This window comes from Amblyomma mixtum, chromosome 1 (assembly GCF_055824585.1).
Source record: "Amblyomma mixtum isolate Tamu chromosome 1, ASM5582458v1, whole genome shotgun sequence".
NCBI classification, from domain to species: domain Eukaryota; kingdom Metazoa; phylum Arthropoda; class Arachnida; order Ixodida; family Ixodidae; genus Amblyomma; species Amblyomma mixtum.
This window is the reverse complement of record NC_143012.1, coordinates 172,691,164-172,710,497: the sequence shown is the minus strand read 5'-3', so window position 1 is coordinate 172,710,497 and position 19,334 is coordinate 172,691,164. Positions and strand designations below refer to the sequence as shown.

The 19,334-nt window shown below is 48.8% G+C and overlaps 1 protein-coding gene across 1 annotated transcript; it reads left to right on the top strand.

The window, feature by feature from the left end:
* Positions 1–17,693: 17,693 nt before the first annotated feature.
* Positions 17,694–18,890, top strand: LOC149369825 (uncharacterized). The gene has a single exon (XM_089578604.1). The coding sequence runs from the start codon at positions 17,709–17,711 to the stop codon at positions 18,888–18,890; it is 1,182 nt and encodes a 393-aa protein (XP_089434730.1). The 5' UTR covers positions 17,694–17,708.
* The last annotated feature ends 444 nt before the right edge of the window (positions 18,891–19,334 follow it).

The following is a 19,334-nucleotide window of genomic DNA, read 5'->3' as shown; positions in this document are numbered from 1 at the left end:
TGGATTCAACATTGAACACCCACCTATATGCGTTTCAATGGAACTGCCGGGGTTTCCTGAACAAGGCAGGTGAGACCCTTCCTGCTTGGGCATGGCTTCTACGGGAGACTAATGCTCTGCCTCCGCTTTATGGCCTTACTGCCTACTCCTGCCCAACTTTCAGAGACAGCCTTTCCAGTGCAGCCTCCCAAATGCCTTGAAAGGCTGCCGTGTACGTAGGCGCTTGTTACCCTCCGACTGAAATTCCACTGGCGTCATAGGGCACAATTGGCAAAAAGTAGGGGTGTGCGAATATTCGAAATTTTCGAATATATTTCGAATATTATATTTTTTGTATTCGCATTAGATTCTAAATGCAAGTATTCGTGTTCTTTCGAATATTCGACCCGGCGCGAATATTCGTATGTAGCCGAATATTCATTGTGAGCACCGGCGTTCATTTCGGTCCGCAAGCCCTATCGACAGAGACATAACAACACGGCGGCGCCCAGAGCAATGCGCATGGATGAAGGAAAATTTTTCCTTCGAATTTTTTCTTCGAGGAAGGAAAATTTTTCCTTCCTCCAAGGGCCAAGCCGTAGCTGACTGCGCTGGTGAGCTTTTCTGTGGCTATACCTGCGAAGCTGCTATGGTCAGAGCTGTGCACGAAGTACCTCGCAATACGTGCCAGGTCAGTGCCAAGTGAGAGGGCATTTTCTGTGGCTGGAGAAGTCGTTTCAGCTAGAAAGGAACTACTTCTGCCTGACCATGTGGAGCAGCTGGTTTTCTTTCACGACAACCTTTTATGTTCATCCCAGCAACGCCCTTTTGTGCTGATGGAAAGCTAGCCTTAATGAATGCTGTGTACTAGCCGTCCTCTCGGATATTTCCACTCTTCTAAGAATAATGTTCGACACTTTGATACTTTTTGTGCAGCCACACACACCTTTTGTGTTCATTTAATCATCGTTATAGTTGATCTGTAATGTTCTTGGGTGGTCAAATAAATGTTTTGTAGTGGTTAAATGCGGCTCTCCTTGATTATTCGATATTCGATTCGATATTCGGAATCAAGTATTCGTATTCGATTCGTATTCGAAAATTTTGATATTCGCACACCCCTAGCAAAAAGTTGTCGCTATGCTAGTTTGCCGTCCCCGCAGTGACGTGATTCTTACCTCGTTCTACATACGTCCCTACAGTGGAAGAGCGCCTCGTCTACAGCAGGGATGGATAGCTCACCTTCACGGCGCATACCCGAGACGTCCTATCTTGGTTGACGGTGATTTTAATGCCGCACATCAGGCTTGGGATTATCCCGGCTCAAGTGTGTGGGAAAACTAGTGCTGGAGCATTTTACTGATGCAGAGTTTGTGCTTCTGAATACCCAGGAACCGCAACCAGGTGGGATCATCTCCAGTCTCATCCTTCTTCTCCAGACCTTAGGAGGTGGTATGGTTCACGCCCTGTATCCTGGGACCGAGAAATAGACTGTTGGGGCAGCGGTTAGCTTATCGGTTTGGATCCTGATTCCCAGCGTCGCTGTAAGCCCTTTTGCCTTGTCGCAGAGTGAGATTTGTTCAAGGCGGCCCTCAACGGCTGCCTTCTCTCAGCTACATCTGATGTGCAGAAAGCTTTGTGTGCAGCGATTAAAACTGCCTGTCATTAAAGCTGCGTAGATGAAAGCCGACCGCCTCCGGGTCTGCACCTTCTTCGGCTCTGGTGAGCCCGTCGTCAGGCGGAAGTGGCGGTCCCTCGAGACCCATCTTCGTCGCAACCCCGAGACACGTTACGCCGGCTAACAGCTGCGGCACGGCGACATGAGAAGCACCTTTCTCGAGAGCGATGGCACGATTGGTACGCGTCTCTTGGCTCGTCGTCACACCGATATGGCAAACCATTTTGCCTCATGGAAATTGAAAAGCGCTGAAAAGACCCCGCATGTTCAGCATATCTTGCTTCGTGACAGACGTCAAGTCAGTTCGCTTCAGAGGTCGTCAGGGCATTATTTTCATCTTTAGATCAACCACCTCCGATGTTCACTTACCAGAAGACACTTCCTTCAGAAGCGGGCTCACCTCCAAGCAGGAGGACCTTTAATGTATGCAGTAGCAGTTCACCAAGCCTGAGCTTCTTCCAGCCGCAGATCAAACGAAACTGCGCAAAGCTCCTGGGCCGGATGGGTTTACATATGAGGTTTTGAAAAATATCGAAGGCCCGGCATTGGAGTGTTTGCTTGAAGCCCTAAACACAATTTGGACGTCCGGAGACGACCCAACATCATGGAAGCATACCGAGGTGCCAAGCAAGCGATGAATTTTAGCAGGTTAAGCAACCTTCGCCCGATACCGCTTACGTCCACACTATGTAAGCTACTGGAACGGATGATAGCTACGCGGCTCTTATGGTTGCTGGAACGGTATCACTAGCTCCACCTAGCTCAGATTGGCTTTCGCCCACACTTGGGCACTGAGGACGGATTGGCCCACCTTTCAAGCATGGTGCTGCTCGAAGGCAGATCTCGCAAAATACGAACACTTCCAACCATGGACGTTCACAAGGCGTATGACAACGTCCGTCATTCAGTGACCTTAGCCATTCCACGTTGGCTTCATCTCCCTACCCGAGTACAACACTTTGTGGCTTCGTTCTGGGAAGACCGTTCCATCGCCGTACGCATCGGAGGGGAATGTGTTGGCCATTTCATCACAAAAAGAGGTGTACCTCAAGGATCCGTGCTGGCCCCAGTATTATTTATCTTCGCTCTGTTTCCTTTGGCATGGCACTGGCTACTATTCCGGATATTTTTTATTTGAACTATGCGGACGATGTAACCGTTTGGTGAGTATACACGGACATTTCCCGCGCAGAAATAGGCCTTCGTGATAGCAGAGCTCGTTGCCATTCGTGACGGCTTGTCCGCTTGAAAGGACCTCCTCTCTACTCCACCAAACTGTCTTCTCCTGTATACCAACCCACCCCAAGCAATAGGGGCTCTACGGTACGTAGCCTGTCCCCTGCTCGTTGTTGTCGATGTGTGCACCACTGTGAAATCGTATCCATGCCTAGCCTGAGTTTTAGGGGCTCGACGCAATTCGCACCATCTTAGAAAATCGGACAGTGCGTCCTATCCACTGCAAGTGCCTTATCCTCTTCCTCTACTGAAACTATCCGCCGGAGTCGCCGTCCTGCCTAACAAGAAATTTTTCTAGCGATCCATGCGTCCTTAAATACTATCGCGTGCATCCAATCTTCGAGGCGATTTAACTCGCCATGAGGAGGTGGTGCTGAGGAGAATCTGGATGGATGCCTCGCGGACTCCTGTGGTGAGGGCCTGCTGGACATCGCAGGCCACGCTTCTGAACTTCCCAGTCTGCCCCGTTTCTGCTATAGCCGCAACGTTAGATCGCTTTCTTCTAACTTGCCCCGGACTACGGGGGGGCACACAAGCGACACCTCGGCATTCAGGGATCTCACCCCAAGCGACCACCAGACACTCGAATGTGGACCCATGGGCCCCTATGCCAGGTCTTGCTGGCATTTGTAGCCGCCACCGGCTTTCACATTTAGACATAACTCTCTTATGCGCAGAGCATATTTGAGCAATTAAAAAAGTATACTTTGGACGAAATAATTTCGTACTTACAAGAGTACAGTTTAAATACATTGCCAAGATGTAAATGCAATCTCTGGACATGCGATTTCGAGCTCTAGATTGTTCTACGGCAGCTAGAAGTCAGCTGCAACTATGTTTAAAAGGACTCCCATTTGTTACAACTGAAGGATACCTCGGACGAATGAATTTGATTTAAGAAAGTACACTTTTAATATATTAACAATGGGCAACACCCCTTGCATATATATTCACGTGTTTGATACGTGCTCGAAGTATGCATTAAGTAAGGTAGTTTTGGGAAATGTTAAAAATATATATCGAATACCAAGAATGAAATATCAGGAAGGTATTTCCTGCATAATTTTAGAGCATTTCTGAGAACAAAAATGTTTAAAATAAAATATAAACATCCCGCCGTATATTGCAAACGTTTTAGTTTTAGGCAACGGATATGACTGGTGCGTAAAATTGGGAATGAAAATTAATTACTCTAAGTCGACGTTTGCAGATATCACAAAAAAACCAAGCTTTCGTTTCATTACAAAATTGGTGAAAACTCCTTGTCCATCGTACATAGCTTTAGGCGTTTAGGAGAAATTATCACATGATGATCTGTGCTGGCGCCTCCATGTAGAGGAGGTTTGCTTTAAAACCTATCGCAAACTATGGTATTTGAGAAAAAAATTACAGCATGCATCAAAACGTTTGCAGCTAATTGCATACAAGACATTTATCCGACCGGTTTCGAGGTACGCCTCCTCTATTTGGAGTCTCCACCCAGTGCACTTGCGAGATAAACTGGAAAATTCAGACAACCGCATTGCGTTTTGTATGTTCGCGTTATCGGAAGACCGATCCTGTCACAGACATGCTGAACTGTTGCGACCTAGAACTGCTCTAAACACGACGTGAAAAACAACAGTTGAAACTGTTTTTCCAAATCACCAGGTATCAACTAAAAATAAACAAAGAAACATATACTCACCCCCCTCTAAAACACAGTGCGCGTTTAAACCACATTGCCGCAATACGGCTGTACAGAACTCACCCTGCTGGTTTTCAAAAGTCTTTTTGTTCCCTTCAGGTATTAGTATGTGGAATGGTCTTGCGGAATGCAACGTCATAGCTCAGAATGTCAAAGAGTTTGAGCGCCTTTTGCAATTATATTACAGGCAACGGGGGAATTGACAATTGTTCATGCTGCTGTTATTATTTCCCTCAACACTGTCAGTGTTTTGCGCCTACTTTGTTGGTGTTGCTTTTTCTCTTTTTCTCATTGCTGGTCCTACATTAGCGCTTTGACAATATTTGTCTCTTGTTGGTGCCTGAGGTTTTCGTTCCTCGTACATTAAAGGAAAAACCTCTCCTGTAATGGCCCTCAAGTGAGGGCTACAGGTTTTTTAAATAAAATAAAATAAATAACACTTTTCACCAGCCTTATCATCGATCATTCTCAAAAGGCGCCAACAAGAGAATGCTGCAGGAACAGAAGTAAGCTCTTGAATCATTGAAATGTGTGTTAATGTCATTATAAAAGTAGAGCGCCGCGTCTGGCATCACACTCAATATCAGGTGCGACGCACAAGAATTCGCATGAGCTAAAATCTCGATGTTAAACGAATACGGCGGTGCTGGACAGTGGTACATTTACTGGCTAGTAAAAAGAACAGAGTGCATTGTGTTTTTGGCCGAATTTAATGATCTGTGTTAAGGCATTTCGGTGCACTCTAAAGACGCAACCTCAGTTGAGTCATGTCGTCTGCTTTCAGGCTCATATTGAGCCCTATGACAAATCTACTCCAGCGTCCTTGCCTTCTTTGCTCCTCATGAAGAATGACCGCCTCCAAGCTTGCACTCTGCACTCTTCTAAGCACAGTATTTGAAAATTCTGCAGTATTTCAACTGACGACTCTTCTGGAAGGTGCTGCGGCAGTAAGTTACATAAGCGCGCTTACGAAAGAGCAAAATTGAATTGAGAGAACACCTTCATTTTGGAAAGTTGAAATGCAGTTTACATACATAATGGCGAATTAAACAGCAGAACAATGTCTTGTAAATGTTTTCCATTAAAATCTGACTGAACGCTACTGCGCCTACACAAAGGAATGCCAGATTTATTAGTAACTTCACAGAAATGATGTAGATCTCAATGGTGGCAAGCCAGGGTAGTTCTGCTTGTCAGAAGAAATTTACTACAGGAGACACTTTGCCTCCCCCTTAAATGTATGACGTTATAGTACTAATGGATATTTTACTGCCCATATATGCGTAATTGGTCATTATGTATTTGATATTTCTACTAGATTCATGGGAATCGTGATGCCGCTCTTGACGCATTGGTGCCGCGGATGAGCGATGCGCCGGCGCCATGATATGGCAGGTGCTAACACAGGTCACTTTTCCGAGAAACCTATAACAAAGAAAAATTAGTTGAACTGCCACCTGCCACGGTGGGTAGTTAGCTCACTATGCGGTGGCAGGTTGCGGCGATTAGTAGGTAGTGTGAATTAAGTGGTCCATCTGCCCCCGGGTTGCGGCTCTCAGGACTTTCGTGAATTTTTCGTTCACGCCCTATGACGCCGATGCCGGCTTTTCTGCGAAATGGGGGTATTAACGTTATCGCTTTAAAAATTAACTGCGGATTTACTTCTTTAAACTCAAGGTAGGCGAGCTAGCACAATATATATGGACCCTTGCATAAGGAACTTATAAGGGGTTTACCGACAATGTAAGCGGCAGCTAACCCGACGCGGTTTGTGAATTTCCAAATGTTGGCAGCTGCCGATAAACGAGTTTTCCTCCATCGCCACAGCACTTCCAGGCACAAGGAAATGTAATGGATTTTTCGGTAGGAGTCAACCATGGGCTAGCGCGCGGGAATGAAAGGGCGATTTACTTCTTTCAAATTTTTAGAACCTTCTTCCTTCGATGTCGCCCTGTGTTCGTCTTCCCTTCCTACTTACATTTCTCTCTCCTATCAAAGGAGAGAGATTTCTGTCTTTCCCGTTTCCCACGTGCAAATCGCTGCAGGGGGAGGTTTCAGCAGTACAGAAAACGGCTTTTTTTGCTACTGACCAATCTTGTGCAAGAGGCACTTGAAGTACGATATCTGGCAGGGGACAGCGGAGGCTTCAACAGTGAAAAAGAGAACATTTCTCTATCGCAGCGTCTAGTGCTAGCAGATTATAAAAAAGCAAATGGTACATTAGTCAGTACACTGTAATTAACGAATATGCGGGAGGTATGGCTTTAACGGAGTGGTGTGCTCGACAACTTTACTTCTTTCAGGCACCAACCTCCAACTACATCTAGCCAGATCCACCTGAGCTGCTCAATCCATTGATTATGCGCCGTTAAACGCCGCAGATGTTTCACAGTACCCAGGCCTAATGTTTCCACCTCTAGAAGTTAATCTTAAGAGCATGAGCGCGTATTCCCATGTCCAATTTTTCGACCTCTTTCACATACACACCCAGCCAATTCAGTGCTCCTGCTGCAGACGAAGATCGATGCAAACAGCTGGAGAGAAAATCTTACGGAGGAAACTTTGGGGGCAGATTTGGGCTCAAGTTTTTGGCAGGGTATGGCACCGTATTATTGCGGGATTGAACATTAGAAAGCTCGACGTAACTTATGAGTTACTCCGTAATGAATTGCTTTAGGCGCCTAAAGATTCACAACTTCCTCCGACATCACAGCGCGTCGTCGTCGCTTGGATTTCTGCTCGATCAAAATGAAGTTGCCTGCACTGCATATCTATCCTAGGACCTCGGGCTTTTGAGCCGAAAGTGACAGGGTCCTGCAAACCGCGTAGGGGTAACGCTGAAATTTTCCGCTACAGTCACTCCAGTTGGTACAGCTCAGCAGAGGGACTGAAGATGCCCTGAGTTTGCACAACAGCTTAAAAAGAAAATTCGCCGTTGCAGGCACTAAGAGCATGCATACCTCTGAAAGAAGCAAGTCTCTTCACCCAGTTGGACACAGGGCTTGTAAATAACAGAGGTGCCAATCTTCTCGATTAACCAAGTCTAAGTAACGTGGCAGAAAATTATTGTGCTGACCTACAACGATCGGTTCATTCTCTAGTGCAGCTCTCGAACAATGTAGGGATACGCACCACGTGGTCGCTCAAATAAGAAAGCAAACTTTTTCTCGGAAGTTTGAGCAAAACAACATTAAGCGGACCGCTTTTACTCTCTCGGACTCTTTGGAGTCATTAATCTTCCTGCGCTGTTTTTTGTGTTCACGAAACCTTTTTTACTTGAGCGCATATCATTGCAAGGCTGCCGCCTCCTGAGTAGCCAGGTGGACACACACTTTATCTTTTTTATTCAAGTGTGAAAACACCGACACTTTGCGCGAAGTTCAGGTGCAGATATGGAATTTTTGTTAACATCAGGGGCATATTAGATGGCGCAAATGTACATAATATGTGGAATAAAAACACCATCACTGCACCGAAACTCCTGAGCCCATCGCCTCCTGCTCACAATAAAGAAATGACATATTGGCGTGTCTTACATGCGATCAATTAATTTTTTTGGTTTTATTCGCTCTTCTGTGTTCTTTAATAGGCGCGAAATAAGAGCAGGTGCAACGATCATCGTGTTTTCGCTTTTTCCCCACGTGTCTCTCCAATCTGTCATGCTACTGCTACTTGTGTTTGTAGCACTACAATGAGTACCGATAATTCTGCCTGTATTACCACTACAGTAGGGAAACATTGCCTTCACGATCCTTCTAGAGTTCCCGCACCAAATAAATGTGGCTCAAATAAAAGACTTGCAGTGAAAGAGCGGGTATTCCTTTCACATTTACTCTCATTAAGAACAGCAGGGGCGCCTTAGAGCATTCTTCGCCTCTGAAAGCGACTGATACGTCCTTCCACCCCTGTCTGCCGCGCGGCTACAAAGGGTGGAAAGACAGCACCAAGCAACTCTAGGCTGCTCCACTCTTGCATGTCGCTGTAGCTCTTAACGGCCACATCACATCTCCGTGTCGTTTCTTCACATCACTACTTCAAAATGCTACCAATATCGCCCATCGTTGTCTAGTGTTACCCCGTGATTGGCAGCGCCATTTTTACGGGCTACCTAAAATGGCCCATTCTTCGCCACTATTCCCTTGATATTGCCACGTATCATTGTAGCGTCCGTTCGTTCGCGCAAGGCCGCAGAAATGCGTGTTATCATTTTTGTTCGAGACGCGAGAAGCGACCGGTCTAATCTCGATTGTTCACAGAAATGAACAGCTGCATCTACGTGTTTACAGATTACTCTAGTTGATCTCGACCTGTTATCTCGAAGTTTCCTTGGCGGCTTTAAATTGAACGATGCCGCGTGCATCGGGCGTTCGTAGATCGACGACCGACGAGCACGTTTGTTGCTTACGCCGACTCCGAGTGATTCAGTTCGTTTGAGGGCGCAAGTCAGCCCAAATAAAGAGCTTCGTCTCCAAGACTGGTTGGTGTCTTCCTGACCGCTGGACTGCCGTCAATACAACGTGACATCTGGTGGAGGTGCTGGGTAGCCTTTCATGTTCCGGACACCCCCTACAAGTCGTGACGCCAGCCCTCTGAGTCATCAACCGCAGGGCCTGAGTCCAGTCCACCGCGCAAGCCGACGCCTGCAATGGGACGCACCAGAGTTCGGGATTCTGCCGGATCGTACCCGGAAGCGGAAGCCAGCAGCAACGTCTACCATGAGCTTGCCCCAGACAATGACTCCAATCATTCTTCAGCAGCCCCGGGTGCCACCAACCTTCGACGCTTCGCCTAGCGCCGACCCCGAAGAATGGCTGGAACAGTTCGACCGTGTGGCTGTCTTGAACAACTGGGACGATGCCATGAAAATTAGGTACGTCTTCTTCGCCTTGGAGGGACCAGCAAGAATCTGGTTTGAGAATGAGGAAGCTAGTCTTACGGATTGGGAAACCTTCAAGGAGCAGCTTCTCAAGACCTTCACAAACGTCGTGAGAAAGGAGAGAGCCCAGTAGCTGCTACAGTCTCGCATACAACACCCAAACGAGACCGTTGCAGTATACACTGAGGAGATGAAGCGTCTCTTCCGGCGTGCTGACTCGAGCATGAAGGAAGAAGAAAAGGTCAAGCTGCTTATGCGAGGAGTTAAAGAGAAACTCTTTGCGGGCCTCGTACGGAACCCACCGAAAACCGTCGCGGAATTCGTAGAAGAGGCAGCCACTGTGGAAAAAACTCTTGATGCCCGAGCCCGCCAGTATGACCGTGAGCAGCGCATTATCTCAGCAAACTGCCTGGACACCGCTAACAACGATAACTTGCGGAGGTTATCCGTCAAGTTGTGCGAGAGGAGCTGTGCCGAATGCTGCCAACGGGAACGCAGCCGCAGCTTACATCGATCACAGACGCAATCCGGGATGAAGTTCAACAGGCCTTGGGTGTGACGCCGACCACCACGCAGCCTATGGAGCCCCCAGCCATGACATACGCCGCAGCTGTGCGCCGTCCTGCACCTCGACGACGGGACTCAAGCCCCTATCGCCCTCAGCCAGCTGCGTTGGACCGCCGCCCTCTCGCCCCAATCCGACCGTCCTACGAGCGTCGCACACAGCCGAGGAAATGCGACGAGTGGAGAACTCCTGACCAGCGCCGCCCACTATGCTTCCACTGCGCCGAAGCCGGACACGACCTCCGGCACTGCCCATACAGAAGACTGGGCACCCGAGGGTTCTCTCACGACGCTCCACGGCCCCGACCCGGCCAGCGACCAGCCGAAATCGAGGAGTTTTTGCGTCGGGAAGAATACTCATCGCCGAGCCGCTATATCACGTTCCCCGTCGCCATCGTTCCCGCGCTTTGTATCTCCTAGCCGAGGTTACGCCGTGCGTGGACGCTCCCCCAGACCCCAAGGTTAAACTAAATAAAGCAGCCTCTGGAGGTGAGGTTGCTTCTAAGCGCAATGATAAAGATCCTCCATCGACGAGTACTCAAGACCCTGCCTCAACTACGACAACAACATCGACGACGACAACACCGATGACGACGACACCGACGACGACGCGGCCAGACTTGAAGATTTTACCGCTGCCCAGTGAAGTAACGTCGGAGTACGCCAACCGCAGCCTCTCTACTCGACGAAGCCGAGATCGTACACCGAAGACAACGTGCAATGCGAAAACGCGAACAAGTGACCTTGAAGTTATGATCGACGATCACGCGGTTACTGCCTTGGTGGACACCGGAGCTGACTACTCCGTCATGAGTGGGCCAATCGCTGTCCGACTCAGGAAGGTAACAACAAATTGGGATGGCCCGCTGGTCCGCACCGCAGGCGGCAACCTGATTACGCCGTCAGGACGCTGCACCGCGAGAGTTACTGTAAACGGGAGAACCTACGCGACAACCTTTCTGATCCCACAGCAGTGCTCGCGAGACGTAATTTTGGGAATGGACTTCCTGAATGAACATCGAGCGATCATCTACCTTCGATCTAAGTCGATCAAACTTTCCACGGACAAAGCCATACCTGTTGCGACGAGCGCGACTCATCGCGTTGCCTTAAAGTGGCGGTTCCACTGCCGCCATCTTCCGAGTAGTTCAGATTCTGCCACCAGGCTACGACACTGATCCATCACTGAGAAAATGTCTACCCGTCTTGGCCCCGAGCGACCCCAGACTGGTTTTGGTTGAGATGTTGAGATACGTGTCCTGTCCTTTCTTGACCAGTGCTGCGTGAAGGCTTTTCTTTTGTTGCTGCGCCTGCCTTCAGAGGATTACAAACGAACCATGGCAAACCCGGCTGCTAGTCCCTGTCGTTTGTGGGGGGAGGTGTTGGCTGGGGTGGTTCGGCATGCTTCTTTCTCTGCCTGTCTCTTGCCAAAGCCAAAGCGAGTGGGGCTTCCTTTATTCGGTCTATGGTTCCGGAAGGATGAAGGGAAAAAGTTGGAGAGCCGGGACAAAGAGGGTACCGTCTTTGTCCAAACGGCGTCAGAGGTGGGGTGATCCTTGTTCGGGATAAGGATGCCCAGCACGGGAACAAAGGACCGTTTCCTTCCCTTGGTTGAGTAGCCACAGAAAGCTGTACCGTCGATGTTACTATATGGAGGACCTCCATTGAGGGTATGTGCCGTTTCGTTCTTGAGTTTTATCTGTCGTGACATATATTAGTGGGAGCAAAGAAAAAGAAAAAAGAAATAATGCTGTCCAGCCGGCACCGCAAAAGGCACAATGTCGATACAGTAGAAACTTGGGAGAGTTAGTGATAATTGTCGACATAATTGCACAGCGCAAATTACTAAGTAAGCGAAAAGAGAAAGCGGACGCCAAAAATAAGAAAGGTGTGATATCAAGCAAATTATTTATGTTTATGTCCCATGTATATACTTCTAGCGGTTTTGTTTTTTGTTTCTTTTTCAATGAACCTCACAGTTGAAAGCGGTTCCTTTCTTGTGTCCTTCGTTCTGCCTGCCCTCGTCTTTTGCGCGTGCAATCATTTCGTCACTGTTGATGCATAGTAATATTAGTAGTAGTCAGAACACTCCTGGTCTAGAGTGTAACCTGCCAACTCTAGCGCTCAAAAATATATATTTTTTTATCAAATGATATTACATATATGATAAGAAAACTATAACAAAGACAGCTATACAATTTAGTCAACACTCGGCGGATGCCTGTCCAACCTTAGAAACTATGGTTGGTAAAGAAAAAGGCAGAGAGAAGTGGGCAATTGTCAATTTCTGTTTACCCTTGAGATGAATCGACATTGCGCAAGAGACGTGAATTGCTATTGAGAGGTAACGTTAGCACCGCAGGGTGTCGGAATGGATGGAAACAACTTTATTACACCAAAAAAAAAGAAGAAAAGAAGAAAAAGAAGAAAATATTCGCCGTACATGCGGTGGCCCCTTGCAACTAATTCCGATCAACTTAGACAGAATTTTGCCAAGGTTCACAAAAATGCAGTACAGATGCATACCATTCACGAGGCGGACTCAGACTAAACATTGTACGAAGAAAGGGGGACGGGGGGGGGGGGGGGGGGTGCAGGAACGCTGCCAAAAAAAAGGGGTCGGCTACAAAGCGATAGTTCTGTAGGCACTTAGGGCGACCCCGTCCCGTCTGTACCCTCAACTGTGCTCTTATTTATTTTCGACGTACGTCTTTCTTGCATCCAGTTTACATCATTAGGTTGCTTATTTCATCCAGAATTTTCCATCGCGTGCTGAAATGTATATCTTTCTCGCCTTGCGTCGATTTGCCCCGATTTGGGTTTAATCAAAGATGGAAAAAGCGCGCGCGCGCGTGGGTGTGTATGCGTGCGGGTCCACTCGCGCGTACCTGGAAACTGAAGGAGCAGCTGCTATTTTCACACCATCTATTGTCTGGCAACTATAGCCTCGTTTACATGAACCCGACTTCGGCGGGTCGAGCCAGGAGATCGGGTTGAGAAAGGTCACCCAACTTGGCGACTGCGTGTTTACATGAACTCGATTTTAGCGAGTCGAGACCGGTTCATTAGCAGCGGCACCAAGCGTCGAGCGGTGCAGCGGGACAGGGCAGTGGCAGCCTGGAAGATTGCGGCATGCACGGCTGCCTCGGAGGCGCTACGGCGCAAGCGAATAACAGGTTCGCATTTATCACCTTCCCTTTCACTAACCTGACTCCGACTCCATCCGGTTTACATGCTATCTGCTGTTGGCGTCGAGTGAGTCAACCCACCCCCTGCAGCGGAGTTGACTGGACTCGCTCCCTCGACTCCCGGACCCGACTTTTAGGTGTTTACATGAACCCAGTAACCGGTTTTCAGCTCAAATTTTCAACTCAACCCGTCATGTAAACACCGCTTATAAAATGCTTGTAATCATTTTCCGAGAATTCCTTTTCCTGCGGCGCTAGTCTACCCCACCTGCAGGAGGGGCGCGCACCTTTTGGCTCAGCTGGAAAGAGAAGGGGGCGGTCCTTTGTGCCAGTTCCGAAAGAGGGAACTTCTCCTAAAGAACGAAGCGGCACATACAACTCAGGGGAGCCCCCCAGCCAGTCACGTCGATTTCTGTGGCTGTGCATGCAGCCAAGTCTGCGAAAGAGAGGGAAGGAGACGGCGTTTTGTCCCCGTGTCGCCGATAGTGGAATGTCCTTTGTTCGGGATATGGCTGCGCATAGCCTTAGCTGCATAGCCAGTAGTAGTTTATTAAAATAATAATAACACAAAAAGAAAGGAAAAGATTTTGCTGCCCCCGCATCTTCCATCGTCTCTAGGAGCACCTGAGCAGGGGCACCAGTAAGGAAAGGGATAACGAGCTGACAGGTAGGAGAGAAATAAAAGTGTGAAAAGACAGGGAGAAAGGAGAAGGTAGGTGTGGCGCCCCCATCTATTCTCTCAGCTGCACTGGCCACTACATGGTGGAGGGAGCTGGGGCGCCTCTTTCGCATATGTCCGCGCGAGAGCGTTTTTTTGCGCAAAAGCGCTGAGTGCTCTCGGTGGGTCATGTTCGGCATCAGACGGTCGTGGCGGCTTCAGTCTCCACCGGTGCTGTCGCGGCGCACCGGTGGACCGGTGGAGACCGAACAGAAAACTGTTCGGTCGACGCGCTTGGCTGGGCGGTCTCCTTTGATGGGCATGTGCTGCTTTGTTCTTGAGTTGTACCCGACTTATATGCCACATGGATTCATTTCAGCGGTGGAACATGGCGCCCTCTGAACCACGGCATTCGTTTGAAAAAAGTGCGAGCCTAGTTCAGGAAAACTGCACCTTATCGATGGTTAGTGCTGAAATAGTGCAGCTGCAGCCGCCATGGAAGCAGATGATGGTTTGCTGGTTGTGATAAACGGCGGAGACTCAAGTAATTTTCACTCGTCGACAAGCCAGAAAGCAACGGATCGAGGCTGGTTCATGGCAACATGTTATTGTGATGTGCTGTTTGAACATTTCTTCATGGGATACGAGATGTTGGCAGCCGCTGATGTAGGCTGTAAACAGCTGGCTGCAATTCACTCATCTCAAAGGCTAGCGACGACCAGGCCTGCATTCGACCATCCGTTTTGGAAGCAGACAGTGCCAAACTGCGCTCAAAGTGCCGGAACTAGCGGTACACACCCGCCGCACCACCGCTGCCGCAGAACTTTGCCGAACTGGTGCAGTGAGTGCAGGCGAATCGAGCGCTCTCCAACTTCCCCTCCACAGCGCTAGCCGGAACAACGAACAACCGGCAGCACGAAGCGAAAGCCTGTCTCTTTCCCTCTCCTGTCGCTTTAGCAATGCCATGGCTGCCCTCGAAAAATACGACGCCCTGAATGCGTTTCGTAGCGTCAGGTGAAAAAAATTGGCAGTGGCTTAGCTCTGCTATGCCTGGATATACGTAGCGTAAAGCGCTCCGGTGTTTCGGCCGCACGTTTCGCCTTGGCTCGATTGCTCATACGCTGCTCAACGGCGAATTGCCAGGCGACAACCTCGGGATCGGAAGAATTTTAATTTTCCAGTCTTCTGCGCCGTCTGGCAGCGGCTCGACTCTCGTTAGCTTACCAGAGCTTACATGTCGAGCGCGACCGTCTTTTCTCCGCGCACCCTCCTCGCGCATGCGCAGTAGTGCGCGGCGCAACTGTCGTAAACACGGCTCCGGCCAGCGCCTCCTTGAGAAGGCGCTGCTCCGGCTTAAGGTCACGCGTCGGAGAGGAGCGCACACCGGCTGTGGCGAGGAGGCGACGCATCATCATCATCATCAAAACGTTTATTTCCACCGAAATGAGACTCCTTTTTGGACCCCCCGGCACGCAGGCCTAAGGGAGCCCTACTTAGGAGCCTCGCAAACTAAGGTCTGGTGAAGACACATTGTCGCTTCACGGCCTCAACCGCCAGGCGGATGGCAGGAGGCGACGCACCTGCGCCTCTCGTGACGTCACGCGGTTTTCGCGCATGCGCAGAACGGGCGGCGCGCACGCACACACACACACGCAAAACTCGTCTCTGACCCGCGTAGTGTGGCTTTACGCTATAAAACAATCCAGCAAAGCAATATGGCGGAAATCTGCTTGGAAGTTCGACACACACTACAGAGGGCAAAATAGAGGGAAACGTGCAAACATCGTAGAGATATCGTTCCCTCTCGTGAACACCTCCTGATTTTAAATGTTTAGCAGCGCCACACTCGTCATTTTTTTGAACTGTGATTATTTAGTACACCTGCGTTGGTGTAGATGGCGCTACTTACTACATTTGTCTACATTTAGCGCATGTCCCTGCGTTATTGCTATTATTGTTTGTATTTTGTGGACTTTGTTGTTGGTAATCGTTACTAGTTGATTAAAAGAATGAGAGACCGACATTTTAAGAGTATATTTGGCAGAAAAAAAGAAGCCGCGGAACGTTTCAAGAGCTTGTGCCCTTCATAAGGAGAGCAAAAAAGGTAGCTAAAATCAACTAGACATTGCACATTCCCCAAAAGCCGTAGAGTAAAGGCGATGCTTAGCCGCGTAGAGCGAAGTATTTAGTTTCTTCACGCAAAATCTCAGAACTGCCACGTGCTGGTTACCTGAACAGTATTGCATTCCGTTTTTAACTATTTCGAAAAAACGCTAAATTTGATCAGTAATAACTTTTAAACTAAACAAGGCAGATGGATGAAATTTTCAGAATGGAAGAGCGATTAGACGATCTCAAACTGTACAGAAAGTCGCCGCAGTGCAATGCATATCCCAAAAGTTATTGCAGATTACATTGTTCTGTTTTCTATGCTTTTCAAACATGCGTGGCTAATAAACTAACCTATACACGTACTTCTAAATGCTTAAAAACGTTCACTAGCATCAGATCTCAAAGTATCTCGAAAGAGTTTTTTCTAGGTGCAAGAGGTTTTTCACAATTTTGCATTTCCTGAGACAAGTTGAGCTCAACTGCCAGTTTTCACCTTTGCGTTTTCTTTCACAGTCGACACAAATTTACAGCTATCGTTAAACCAACTGCATCTTTTCAAAGCAGAGAAAACTAGCTTTTCGGAGATATCTGAACCATATTTATGAAGCGAACGAGCGAGGTACAGTCGACGTACAAACATCACCAAAAATGGTTCCCGCTCACCGTCAGAGTGGGACCGCCACCTAAAACGTCCTCGACGAAGCATTGAACGTGCCTTCCCGATCAAGTGTCCTCGCCTGCATAGGTACTGGAGACATCGAAAATGCCGAAGGCGCCATCGAGGGGAACACCCATTTACTCCTAGATCGAGGATTGGGCGTCGCAAGGGGAGTCGCCGAAATCCGACATGGCCAAGCCCAGGTGTTGGTAACCAACTTCACCGAAGAACACTGGCATCTAAACAAAGGTACGACGATCGCTTTCCTCGACGAGCTGGCAGACATCAGAGACAATTTGCCCTACCCGACCAACCCGTAGAACCATCTGACCAACTCCAACCAACGTTTGATATCAACCGAGCATTACCACGGAGCAGACAAGACGAAATACGCAGTCTCCTTCGAAAGTACAGCGATTGCTTCTCATCAGCATTGAATGTGCGACGAACCTGGCTTGCTATGCACCGCATTGTCTCAGACAAAACACGCCCGACCACTGCGACAGAGCCCCTACCGCGTATCGCCACTAGAACGCCAAGCTATCCGCAAGGAAGTTGAGGAAATGCTTCGTGACGACGTCATCCAGCCATCGAGGAGCCCCTCGGCAGCACCAGTCGCCGTAGTGAAAAAGAAAGACGGCACCCTTCACTTTTGCGTCGATTACCGCCGCCTGAACAGCATTACGAAGAAGGATGTGGGCTCGGTGACTGCACCTCAGCGCAGCCATCTAATCCGCTAATCTTTGCGATGCAGACGATCAACCAGCTGTTCGTCAGCCTACTGTTGCCGACCTTGGCAAGCATTCTTTCGGGTGCGTCGTTTGACTGCGCACCACCATGCTCCAGTGACGAGCCGGGACGCTACCGCTTGCCGCTCGTCAGCTGCCCGCCCCGGATGACTGCTGCTACAACAGAGGAACAGTGGCTGCCGGCGCTAAAGGAATCTTGGACGGCCGCATCATCACGGACATCAACAGCTTCGCCCCATATAAAAGCACCCCCGCCACCGGTACCGTTCTGTGGGCTCGGTGACTGCACCTCAGCGCAGCCATCTAATCCGCTAATCTTTGCGATGCAGACGATCAACCAGCTGTTCGTCAGCCTACTGTTGCCGACCTTGGCAAGCATTCTTTCGGGTGCGTCGTTTGACTGCGCACCACCATGCTCCAGTGACGAGCCGGGACGCTACCGCTTGCCGCTCGTCAGCTGCCCGCCCCGGATGACTGCTGCTACAACAGAGGAACAGTGGCTGCCGGCGCTAAAGGAATCTTGGACGGCCGCATCATCACGGACATCAACAGCTTCGCCCCATATAAAAGCACCCCCGCCACCGGCACCGTTCTGTGGGCTCGGTGACTGCACCTCAGCGCAGCCATCTAATCCGCTAATCTTTGCGATGCAGGTTAGTAAATCATATGCCTTATTTGCCAAAAGATCAAGCAATTATGTTCTGGTACAGTTCCCGAGCCCACAGTGCTGTGTTGCCATTGCCGCCGAGTGTGCCACTGTTGTTCATTCTTTGCTATTGTTATCAGGAGATATCGAAACTAACCCTGGTCCTAACGACAACAGTGCAGTACTCGCGGAACTCCAGAAACTAACCGCAGGCCAAACCCAACTAATAGCCGAAGTACAAGGACTTAAATCCCAGCTCACTACTACGGATAAAACCATAACCGATTTAAGCAATCGTATGGCCGACCTGGAAACACACTACCAAGCACTACTTCCCCTCCGAAACGACATTGAAAAGATGCAGGCTGACACAAGCAACATGGCGCGTATAATCCAGGAACTAGAAACCCGCATAGATGACGCTGAAAACAGATCACGCCGTAACAATCTCATCTTCTATGGTATCCCTGACACTACTGATAGCGAAACATGGGCAGAATCTGAAAAACTAATCATTGATGTTTGCCGTAATAACCTTGAAATAACTGTGGAACCTCACGAAATAGAAAGAGCTCACCGCCTCGGTCGTCACTCACAAGATAAAAATCGTCCCATAATCGGGAAATTCACAAGTAGCAAAACTAAAGAATCCCTCCTATCAAATGGGCGAAATCTGAAAGACACGGTTTATAGTGTTGGAGAGGACTTCTCGCCTGCCGTTCGTCACGCGCGAAAACAACTTGTTGCATTTGCTAAAGCCAGGTCTGCCAAATTTTCCTTGCGATTTAAAACACTTCACATCGGATCGAACCGTTATATTTTTGACACTTCATCTAACACCGTAAAGCAACTCGCGTAGCAATCGTCCCTTCACCCTACACCAATAAAACGCCAGCGCCCGACACCCTCAAATGTTCCCTCAAATGTTCTCTCGTTTTCCGTGATATTCACTAACATCCGCAGCTTCATCCCAAAGCGTGAACTCATATCCAACGTAATTTCGTCATCCAGGAGCAATATACTCATACTAACTGAAACTTGGTTAAACAATAACGTGTCCGACGCTGAAGTTTTAACTGACTTACCCGAATTCAACGTCTACCGAAACGATCGAAAAGACTCACGGGGGGGCGGTGTTCTTGTTGCAATTCACCGAGGTATATCATGCTCTATTGCACACGTCACATCTGATATGGAATCATTATGGCTAATTATTCGCACTCCCCCTGTAACAGTACTTCTTGGCGTTTGTTATAGGCCCCCGCAGTCAAATCCAAACTTCTGTCGACATCTGAATGATACT

Bases quoted from the DNA above. Each gene is read 5' to 3' on its own strand.
- LOC149369825 (XM_089578604.1), top strand. From the start codon at position 17,709: ATGCAGACGATCAACCAGCTGTTCGTCAGCCTACTGTTGCCGACCTTG.